We start from the raw sequence: 11,411 nt of genomic DNA on the forward strand, positions 1-11,411 counted from the left end.
TCAAAGTTGTCACCATTCCAAACTCATTCAACACAAGTTTACACGGATTATTGTGGCTCCTTCAAGCAACTCGTTCTTGAACTTGTTAGGGCAACTATCAATCAAGGTGATAATTCTTTTCAACCTTAGATACAAATATGAACCTTCTATGTTATTTCTAGTTTATTTTTCTAACATTACAACAAGTGATTTGAAAAAAAACTATTGAGAATCTCCATATCTTTTATTTACTAATTTTTATTTCCATAATCATAAATATTAATAGAAGTAATATTTTAGAGTGACGCTTGATACAATTTTAAGATATATTCTTGTATATTTAAAAAATAAATTTTATTATTAAAAAATAATTTTTTTATATAAATTTCATATTCAGTTAATTTGAAAAAGAGAAATATTTTAGTTCAAAAGAAAATTTCACAAAAAAATATGTAAAATTATTCTCTACTATAAAATAAATTTAATTTATAAAATATCTATAATTGTACTGCCGTTTCTTTTAATAAATAGTAAAATTTAAGCTAAATTTATAAATATAATTTTTTTAATAATTTAATTGAAAAATTGAGGCAAAAAGTATTATGGAACGGAGTACCACAATAAATATGTACTGAGGATATAGATTTGGTTAATTGACCGATGCACAGAGAGAGAGAGAGGGGGGCCGGCTGCGAGGCTGTGACCTCGGGGGCCTAAGACGTCAATAAAAAGAAACACTAGGGACAACGGCGTAACTGCGGCCGAAATTATAATAAAGAAACCATTCCTGCTTCTTGCTCGTGTCTCTCGATTCGCGTGCAAATCATCTCTATTTCTCTCTCTCATTTTCCACTGCTTCAGCTCAGCACCAAGCTCAGATCACATCACTGTCTTGGGCTCTCTCCCATCTCCCTACTTCATACCCTCAGAAATAGCACCAAAATCTTTCCCCAATATTCATTTTTCTAGAGTAGCTTCTCGTCATGATTAGGGTCTCGCCTTCTTTTCTTTTTGCTTGTATATTATCGTTACTCCCTTCTCTCTGATCTTCAACCACTGTCTCTCTTGCCCAGAGAGAAAGAGAGAGAGAGAGAGCCGTCGCTTTTATTAAGTTTTCTGATTTTAATCGCTTCTTTCGTCTACCCGTGGTTCTCTCTGTGAACAAGCATAAATAATAGCTTTAACGAATTCATTGGAGGATCTTTTTTAGTTTTTTGTTTGAGATTTAGCTGAAAAACACGAAGTTTGAGATCAGGGTTCTTGAGTAACAAGTGTATTTTCTCCCCTTTTTTTAGAGGAAGGCTCTTCGTTTGGAAGGAAAATCTGAGGATATCTCCGTTTGAGGTTGTTCAAAACAGCAAGGGGTTTCGGTGAAGCTTCTGGTTCTATCTGTGGGAAACTTAAACCGGAGTATTTCTTTATAGCCTTTCATTCTTAAAGTTTGGTGAGCCAATAGCGCTGAGGCTTTAGAAAGATACAGGCTCTCAACGTGTCTGTATTATACGTATATTGCCTTTAGCATTTTGGTCTTACCTTCTCCAACAAGCAAAACTAAGTGTTCCCCACTCCAAACGGAGACGGACTTTACGAAGCGAAAGAATCTTTAACCTCAAACTCTCTAAGCCAAAACGCACAAAGGAAGCAGCTTTCAATCGACTTTTTCTTGGTTAGGATTTGAGAGAAATGGCGTTGGCTGTGGCTCAGCAGCACAGAGAGAGCAGCAGTGGGAGCATCGACCGGCACCTTGATGCCGGCAAGTACGTAAGGTACACGGCTGAGCAGGTAGAGGCACTAGAGCGCGTCTATGCAGAGTGTCCAAAACCCAGCTCGTTGCGCCGGCAGCAGTTGATCCGGGAGTGCCCCATTCTCTCCAACATCGACCCCAAGCAGATCAAAGTCTGGTTCCAGAATCGCAGGTATCGGGATGGTCCTTTCGTCGTTTGGGTGATTGGGTTTCATTTCATGGTTTCGCATCTTTCAAATTCGTTTCCTTATGGGCGCAAATGTTTGAACCAAATACTAGTGTTCGTGGCATTTCCAGGCGTGTTTTTATAAGACTGTATTCTGAGCAAGAATTATTTCCTCTTTTCAATTGGTTCTTGACCTATTCAAGTGGCTATATGTTTCATAAAAGCAGGCTAGTTTTTTTTTTTTGGGGGGGGGGGGGGGGGCTAGAGGAGTGTGTGGAGGCTGAAAGGTAATGGTGTTTGGCCATGCAGGTGCCGAGAGAAGCAGAGAAAAGAGGCTTCGCGCCTTCAGACTGTGAACCGGAAATTGTCAGCGATGAACAAGTTGTTGATGGAGGAGAATGATCGCCTGCAGAAACAGGTTTCACAGCTCGTATGCGAAAATGGCCATATGCGGCAACAGCTTCATACTGTAAGCACATATGTTTGTTCTCTTTTAAATTGCTTGCTCTTCTTGTTTCCTTCTCCCTGATCTTTGTGTTGCGATCATTAAGGGTTTCTGATCGCGGGATATGTGTTCAAGAAAACTTACTCCTTATCTATTAACAGGGAATTAATGATGGATCAACTCTTTATTAGATTGTGCATGATTTTTTTTTTTGTTTGTTTGTAATTTTTCGGTAATTTAATGCGAGCCAATTATTTCTCTATTTGTTTTGACCCTAATTTGTCTGCATGTATTTTATTTTGGTTGACTCTTCCTATCTTCAAACAATGCCACGACTGAGATGTTTCAAGGATATTGATAGTGTTTGCAGCTTTCTACCCTTTAACGAGTTAAAGGGCCTACTTGGCTGGGGTAAAGTTTGAAGTGGTTTGATGTTGTTATTCATGATAACATGTTGATCCATCTGTAGGCACCAGCGGCAACTACCGATGCAAGTTGTGACTCAGTGGCTACCACTCCTCAGCATTCTCTAAGAGATGCTAATAACCCTGCTGGGTAATCTCAAATACCAATGGAGAGCTTTCTCTTTTCACTGCGTTTCTTGTGATATGAATCTTTATTTTGGTGCCTTTTCTGACTGATATTTTTTTCTTCTTGTTTGGCAGACTTCTCTCCATTGCAGAGGAGACCTTGGCAGAGTTCCTTTCCAAGGCTACAGGAACTGCTGTTGATTGGGTCCAGATGCCTGGGATGAAGGTTTTAATTTCCTTAAATGATAATATAGAATGCTTTTGGACTGAGACAGACTTAAATTTGGTGTTACATTTTTTAGAATTATGTGTGCAAGAATGATACCAAGTTTCTCCTATTTTGAAGCTGTATTACCTGAGCCAGTTGTTTTAATTTGTTGTCAGCCTGGTCCGGATTCGGTTGGGATCTTTACCATTTCACAAAGTTGCAGTGGAGTGGCAGCTCGAGCGTGTGGTCTTGTGAGTTTGGAACCTACAAAGGTATGTTTACTAGTATCACTGAAATAATCTAGGTGGCTGTTGTTGATTGTTTGCATTAAGCTGTTTTATCAAGTGAATAGGTTGATGCATTGATACATGAGTTCTCAATAGACTGCAGAGATCCTTAAAGATCGCCTAACTTGGTTCCGGGACTGTCGGAGCCTTGAAGTTTTCACCATGTTTCCAGCTGGAAATGGAGGGACAATTGAACTAGTTTACACACAGGTGAACATGAATGTAACTTTAGGTTTCTTCTACAAATAAATGTAATCATTCAGAGAATAACATCAAAATAACTTCAGACATATGCTCCAACTACGCTGGCTCCTGCACGGGATTTTTGGACTTTAAGATACACTACAAGCCTAGAAAATGGCAGTCTTGTGGTAAGCATGCCCCTGAATATTAAACTCAATATATGATTGCACAATACTTGATTATGACGTACTTGTAAGTTGGTACTTCTAGTAAACAATGCAATCTCTCCTTAGATTGAGGATGCCTATTACTTACCAAAACAAAGATTGAGGATGCCTATTGTATATGCTTTTAATGTGTTTTTTCCGGTTAATGTCTGAAGGTTTGCGAGAGATCCCTTTCTGGTTCTGGTGCTGGCCCAAATGCAGCAGCTGCTGCTCAGTTTGTGAGAGCTGAAATGCTTCCTAGTGGCTACCTGATTCGGCCATGTGAGGGTGGAGGGTCAATAATCCATATTGTTGACCACCTGAATCTTGAGGTTTGACTCTTGGCAATAAGCTTCTTTAAAATGCCTGTCCCTGGCACACTTAATAAAGTTTTTGGTATTTTTACTCATCCCCCTCCCCTCCCAGAAAAAAATATAATCTGGCAGTAGAAACTAAGGATAAAAAAATAAGATAATTCCTTTAATTCTCTCCCAGGCTTGGAGTGTGCCAGAAGTGCTGCGGCCGCTTTATGAATCATCAAAAATGGTGGCCCAAAAAATGACGATTGCGGTTAGTAAATACTGTTTGGTTTAATAAGTAGGCTTTTCTTCTTCATGGAGTTCAATTTGAGTACAATATAAATTTCCCCCATCCCAGCAAAATAGAAATAACAATGATAGAGAATGTGCTGACTGATACATATTGTCTGTGAAGGGGCTACGTTATATCAGGCAAATAGCTCAGGAGATGAGTGGTGAGGTTGTATATGGTTTTGGCAGGCAGCCAGCTGTTCTGAGGACTTTTAGCCAACGATTAAGCAGGTAGCTGCTTCATTATCTTTGTTACTTGGTTTCTAGGTTTCTCTGTAGTATTTAAGTAGACTGTTGTGAAAGACATGGTGATCGATTTCAGGGTATTTTGCTGTTCGTTTTGCATATTAATCTATACTTTCCATTGAATACTTTATATGCTCTGTTGTTGCAGAGGCTTCAATGATGCTGTAAATGGATTCAATGATGATGGCTGGTCATTGATGAACTGTGATGGTGCTGAAGATGTGATTATATCAGTTAATTCAACCAAGAACCTGAGCACCACTTCTAATCCTGCTAATTTCCTCACGCTAGGTGGAGGAATTCTCTGTGCTAAGGCTTCCATGCTACTCCAAGTAAGTATAGAAACTGCCTCTGATGGGTAGTAAATGTAGTTAATTTTTTGGAAATTATATTTTGTACCTCCAGACTACATATATTTTCAAATTGAACTTCAAACAACCAAAACCATCAATTAGCATCCCAAGCTATTGATTTTTATTAATTTTCACTCTTAGTTTCAATCTGACCTGCAAGATTGATGAGAATAGGACACATGGAAAACTCTTGACGATGAAGTGTGATCAAGGGTACTAATCGACAGTTTTGATAGTTAAGGTGCAATTGAAGAAATGGTTGTAGTTTGGGGTTAAAACTTACTTCCCCCACCCTTTTTTTTCATGTTGCTGACTAAATCTTGCAAATCTCTTGCAAGCCTAACAGGGAAAGTCTTATGATTATTCTAAATTGTTGGACCTTCACTGGTTGGAACAGACTTTCCTAGATTTGTTTGGTCTGGAACTCTGACGTGAATTTGAAGCCTATTTTTTCCGAGACACATATGCTTAAATGTTTTATAACTTTAGACATTTTGGTGCTGATAGTCTTTTTTTTTAGCTTATTTGATGATCTAGATTCTATAACTAAAATACTTAGCAAAATGTTCATCATGAATCAGAAAAGAAAGTTTAGTAGCGAATTCTCGAGGGATCCTACTTCCGTGTAGCACTTGCACTTGTGCATATGTTTAACGTGGTTGTGCATATTTTTCCTTTTTCTTGCCAGAATGTCCCTCCTGCAGTGCTGGTTCGTTTCTTGAGGGAGCACCGTTCAGAGTGGGCTGATTTCAATGTTGATGCATATTCTGCTGCATCACTAAAAGCAGGTTCATATACTTTCCCGGGAATGAGGCCTACAAGATTTACTGGGAGCCAAATTATCATGCCTCTTGGCCACACAATAGAACATGAAGAGGTATGCTTTCTAATGATCGTTTATCCACCAAAATGAAGCTAATTTATTTTGTTGGACATTTGGACCATTAGGCATGTATATTTTATTTCCTCCGCTTAGAGTTAACATTGAATGCCGCTCTCTTGCTTTTGCTGGGAGAAGATGCAATTTTTTGTTTGTTTGTTTGTTTGCAGATTGTGATAGAACATGTAACAGATATTTGCTTCTTGATGTCTCTTGGTTTGTATTCCAGGTTCTCGAGATTATTCGACTTGAAAGCCATTGTCTTCCTCAAGAAGATGCTTTTGTATCAAGGGACATTCATCTCTTGCAGGTGCTTTTTTCTAAACTTTTGCTTCTGAAATCTTTTACCATTTCTTTGTTAAGTGATATTCATTTCATTATATAAGATGCTAAATCTGCATTCCATGTATAACGAGGAGTGTACAAGTTATCTAGCTAGAAATAGAAAAAGATGCAAGATAATCATGTAGAGGTAGCCCATTGAAGTGAATTGATGCAGTCCAAGGAAGGAGTGTTGAAGAAGAAAGTATTGAGCATTTTATAGTCCGTTTTTAAAGCCTTACCACTTGTCATTTATATTGCTAATTTCTGTGTTAATGTAAAATTAGTTTATTATCTTGTTTAAATAGTGGAAATTTTTTTGATTATTCAAGTCTTAGGGATTTTTTTTAAAGAAGAGGATAGTACCCCTTAATTTTATTAATAACCCTCACAAGTGTTAGAGAAATGTCACATTCTTTTAAAGTCTTAGGATTGCTTAGCACTAATTTGAGAAATTCTTGTGTTTTTTATCATTGTCTTTGATATCACAAGCTGGTTCTAAGCATGGTCAGCAGTGGTGTGAGTTCAGCTTTGTTTGAAAGCCACCAATATGTTATTTTTTTCCATGTGGGGTAGGTGTGAAGTATGCATGCATGCTTTGTTTGGGTACTAGAGATTTCTGCATTTGATGGGTCAGACTTATCCAAGTTTCATTGCATGTAACCGTAATTTGGTTCCTTTTTTCTTTGGCAGATATGTAATGGAGTTGATGAACATGCTGTAGGAGCCTGTTCTGAACTTATATTTGCTACAATTGATGAGATGTTTCCAGATGATGCTCCGTTGCTGCCCTCTGGTTTCCGTATCATCCCATTGGATTCAAAAACAGTTGAGTTTATCAGTGCTACTTGTACTTCCACAATTTTCATTTTTCGATCAATTTAAGATATTTGTAAATGTAAATTAGATTTTTTGTTGAATAGAAATGTAGTGTCCAATTTCTGACTCAAATGAGTAAAAAATTCCCCTCTATTATGACTTATTAATCGTTTTGCACATGCTTAATCATGAAGCCCAAGATGGTTTATATGAAGTGTGTTAACATTTGCATCAAATTCAAGATGTTAGCCTTGGGGTATTGCTGGAGTTCAGTTTTACATAGCACTTTTCACCATGATAATAATTAATTTTTATTTTACAGTGTGATGCAAAGGATTCGTTGCCAACACATCGCACCCTAGATCTGACATCTAGTCTTGAAGTGGGTCCTGCTACAGACCATTCTGCAGGGGATGCATCCTCATGTCATTCTCGATCAGTGTTGACTATTGCTTTCCAGTTTCCATTTGATAGCAGTCTGCAAGATAATGTTGCAAACATGGCTCGTCAATATGTCCGAAGTGTTATTTCCTCTGTGCAGAGGGTTGCTATGGCGATATCGCCTGCAGGTTTGAGCCCAGCTGTGGGACCAAAACTTTCTCCTGGCTCTCCAGAGGCTCTTACACTAGCGCACTGGATTTGCCAGAGCTATAGGTATGTTCAGCTGCAAATTGGATATATGGCATGGACATAGGAGGCTTTCAATCAGATGATAGCAGGTTTCAATCCTGCTGCATGCAAAAGTTAATAAAAATCATGATGAGCCTATCTTATACAAAGCAGTTATTATAAGCTTTAGTATATATCATTCCAATAATTGCAGCACAAGCTAGGTCTCATTATTTGTTTTCTTCTAAGCACTGTACTAGCTAGTTTATTGTAGTCTTATATTTGTAAATTTAGATGGTATTTATATCTCCTTTACTTTTTCTCAGTTACCATTTAGGGGCAGAATTGCTGGGATCCGATTCTCTGGGAGGTGATTCAGTGTTAAAACATCTGTGGGATCATCAGGATGCCATTATGTGCTGCACATTAAAGGTAAAGTTATATTACGGTAGACAACATGCCTATTCTTGAGTATGTGAGAAGCACATGATATTAAAAAAAACATGTTTTCTAGGGAACATGGAAAATTATTAGTTTGGGTTGGAGGAAGTTTCTTCATCCCAGTTTGGAGGAACTTTGTTCTCTTTCATACTTACTGGAATGGTGTGGAATTGTGTGCATGTCCCATTGATGGTGATTCAGCTTAATCTAAATACATCTTGAGAGATTTTTGCTGAATCTGAGTTTTATTGGTGCAGTCATTGCCGGTTTTCATCTTTGCAAATCAGGCAGGGCTCGACATGTTGGAAACAACTCTAGTTGCTCTACAAGACATTACACTCGATAAAATCTTTGATGAGTCTGGGCGCAAGGCACTATGTGCTGATTTTGCCAAGTTAATGCAACAGGTAACTTGTACATGAAAATTTTTATGTATTTTCTTGTGCTTTAGAATGACTGAAACATGTACTGTCATCCGGTTTAGCATCTTCTGCCAGCCTTCAAATTTTCTTCTCAATTCAATCAAAAACTAATAGAACCCCCTCCACCCATTTTTTTTGTTTGTTTCATTTGTTGTCGGACACATTATTGTTGTTGTTATGTCGAACTCATCAAATTACCTTTCTTTTTACGTGGTTTTTGCTGGAACGCAACTGACCAAATGGTTTCTGCTTTCATTAACATCTGATATCAGGGTTTCACTTACTTGCCTTCTGGAATCTGCATGTCAACCATGGGTCGCCATGTTTCATACGAACAAGCAGTTGCATGGAAAGTCCTTGCTGCAGACGAGACCACTGTCCACTGCCTGGCCTTCTCTTTCGTAAATTGGTCTTTTGTGTGAAAATTTCAGTTCATATAATCCATTTACCCTGCTCTTTTTCCCTCTTGAATCTGTAATCTGGGAAAAATGAAAAGCAACTATGGGACATACTTGCAAGAGATGGGGGGAAAAAGAAAAGAGAATGGAAGTTTTGTACTATCTAAATCCCAGCCTCAGGTCTGCATGCATTTTATTAAATTTAATTCAATTTTTATTTAATGCGCCCTTATAAATATGGTTAATCAACTTAATCTATGTGTAATTTTGGTGGTAAAACTATCCTACAAAAAATTTGTATCGGAACTTGAAGCAGCTACGGGGAGGAACAAGAGATCTACTTTTCCCGTCTTTTGTAGCATGCAGTGTCTGACAAATGAGGAGTTACAAAAGCATTGTTGTTTTTAGTCCTTGCTGCTCCTCTGCTGCAACTCTTTGCAGAAATCACATACGGCACTTTCAGTTTCCACACCACCTAAATCTGTATTTTCATTTAAATAAAGTGGTGTACATACGTGTATAATTATATGTCCTTGCTTCTGGTGCCAATAATGTCTTTTGCTTCTGTCTGAGCTCAGGTACATGTAAATTCTGTAGCGGTGTAGGCATGTTAAAGGTTGCAAACTCGGCTAAGTGCATTAATTATTAGCCTTACTAGTCTGGCATCATGGGTAAAGCTTCCATCTGTTTCTGGGAGTTCTCCACCAAACATTAATTGTGGGGAGTTTTGATAGTGGTGGTGTCTTTTACTGCTAATTGTTTTTTGTTGGAATTTGGAGGGCTGTCGGATGCGTATGTCTCTAGCTAAAAAGCTTTGAATAGGTATGCACTGTTTTTGTTAAAAGCATGCTTGCATGACAGAAAAAAGGGGGGGGGGGGGGGGGGGGGGGGGGGTGTTCAATGGGATCAGGGTCTTCAATTCTTGGTGGGTTCTCTGCGAAGAAAATGATGTCTCTGCAATGGTTGTAAGAGTTAAGGTCTCAGTTTTGGATGATAATTTCGAGGAGAGTTTCACGTCTTCTTGCAATTCAAGAAATTTGTCAACATTTCGTCCAGTTCTAGATGGCAAGTTTCCTACATGTTTAGACTTCAGTTGTTCCATGTTTGTTCGATATGTTACGGGAAGGGCGGATTTACACCCAGCCACTTTGTTCTCACTAAGGGACAGGTGGTTCTGCCTCCCTCCCAACGCAGGCCAGAGGATAGGTTTCATGGATCCTCTATGACATCTCGATGGAGTTTAGGCTGGGGAGAGAGTTCGAGATCCATCGTTCCCGCATGGTAGGGACGGGGGCTTTGTAGGACTTGGATTCACCCTCTCCCGTTGCTTATTGTGCTGGAGAGGAGAGGTTGGCATGATCCAACACCTCGTGATATACCTTGTTTGGATGATGAGAGAAGTAAAGAAAATTTATTAGAATTTTTAAAAATAAGTTGAGATAAGAAGTTACCTATCCTGCCTCTGATATCTAAATGTCGAAGTTTTGAAGGAATACTTTGATAAAAATACTATTATTTAACCAAGCGGTAAGTAAGAGTGGGCAAAAATTGTAACGATCAACTCTGGCTGACATTTGCTTTGATTTTAAAGTCGAAGGGTAAAAATATTCGGAGTTAAGAGTTGAACAAGACTTCATACTACCGACTTTGGTAGATGTACTTAATATATTTAACATTACAACATAAATAAGTAAGACTCGATTAGTCTAATTGTTGCTTTTGTTTTTATTAATCTCCATCGCTGGAATTTGAGCACCCAATGCCCAAGTGAACATTTTTTTTTTAGGCTTTTAAACTATACAATATAGTACCCCAACTCCAAACTTATCTCACTCTTTTCCAAGAAAACAATCTTCGATTCTTCACTTTACCTTCTAGTCCTTCCCCCTTCACCCTTCAGACTTATTTCTACCCCTGGTCCCTCATCCTTCAGCCTTTTTCACTTTTTGATGCCGAGAGTTGAGAGAAGCATGGTGAGATAGAGATGGGCCGTGCCATCCAACGAAGATGGTGGCCGAACTAAGACCGATTAGATCTGTTATATGTGAGGTAAGATGGGTTTCGTGAGACTGAGAAAGCAAAACAGATAGATAAAATCCAAGTAAGAAATTTCTTAATTTTTGTTTGAATGTTGGTGTATATTGTTTGGATGTTGTTTGGAAATTTTGGAAGTTATCTGGTGTAACGCCCATCCTTGTGGTGGGTCATTTAGAAAATGATTTTAATAAAATAGACAGGAATTACGGTTCATTTTGAAATTTTCTTTCCTTTTGTATTAGGATACAAAAGACTTAATGTTTATAAATAAAACTTGTTTTCTTAATTAAAAAGTTACAGTGGAAAAACATTATATTTTATAATTGAAGTCTCTCATAAAAAATATCTTGCCTAGGCTTTTGTGCTCTTCCCCTTGAGTTGTGCCTGTCTTGACACGTCATGCTCATTTTGTTCATAGGAGGGCACACATTAAAACTAAAATGAGTCAATGACTCGTAAGTATTACTTCATACAGTTAAAATATAATAACATTGGTTTTCAATCATACATTCATCACTCCATAAATATCATATACATATCATGCATA

General features: G+C 38.1%; 1 protein-coding gene across 1 annotated transcript; it reads left to right on the plus strand.

Annotated features, from left to right (window-relative positions):
• The first annotated feature begins 765 nt into the window (after nucleotides 1-765).
• Nucleotides 766-9,049, plus strand: LOC122294491 (homeobox-leucine zipper protein REVOLUTA-like). Its single transcript, XM_043103270.1, has 18 exons — nucleotides 766-1,895; nucleotides 2,199-2,358; nucleotides 2,804-2,889; nucleotides 3,000-3,090; nucleotides 3,249-3,344; nucleotides 3,456-3,569; nucleotides 3,647-3,730; nucleotides 3,925-4,080; nucleotides 4,244-4,318; nucleotides 4,463-4,569; nucleotides 4,733-4,916; nucleotides 5,626-5,814; nucleotides 6,047-6,127; nucleotides 6,832-6,966; nucleotides 7,280-7,611; nucleotides 7,893-7,998; nucleotides 8,265-8,414; nucleotides 8,702-9,049. The coding sequence occupies exons 1-18, from the start codon at nucleotides 1,663-1,665 to the stop codon at nucleotides 8,849-8,851; spliced, it is 2,529 nt and encodes an 842-aa protein (XP_042959204.1). The 5' UTR covers nucleotides 766-1,662; the 3' UTR covers nucleotides 8,852-9,049.
• Nucleotides 9,050-11,411: the final 2,362 nt, after the last annotated feature.

This window comes from Carya illinoinensis, chromosome 14 (genome assembly GCF_018687715.1).
Source record: "Carya illinoinensis cultivar Pawnee chromosome 14, C.illinoinensisPawnee_v1, whole genome shotgun sequence".
NCBI lineage: Eukaryota > Viridiplantae > Streptophyta > Magnoliopsida > Fagales > Juglandaceae > Carya > Carya illinoinensis.

Bases quoted from the DNA above. Each gene is read 5' to 3' on its own strand.
- LOC122294491 (XM_043103270.1), top strand. From the start codon at position 1,663: ATGGCGTTGGCTGTGGCTCAGCAGCACAGAGAGAGCAGCAGTGGGAGC. The intron at 2,359-2,803 runs GTAAGCACATAT...ATCCATCTGTAG, and splicing joins TGCGGCAACAGCTTCATACT to GCACCAGCGGCAACTACCGA. The intron at 4,081-4,243 runs GTTTGACTCTTG...ATTCTCTCCCAG, and splicing joins TTGACCACCTGAATCTTGAG to GCTTGGAGTGTGCCAGAAGT.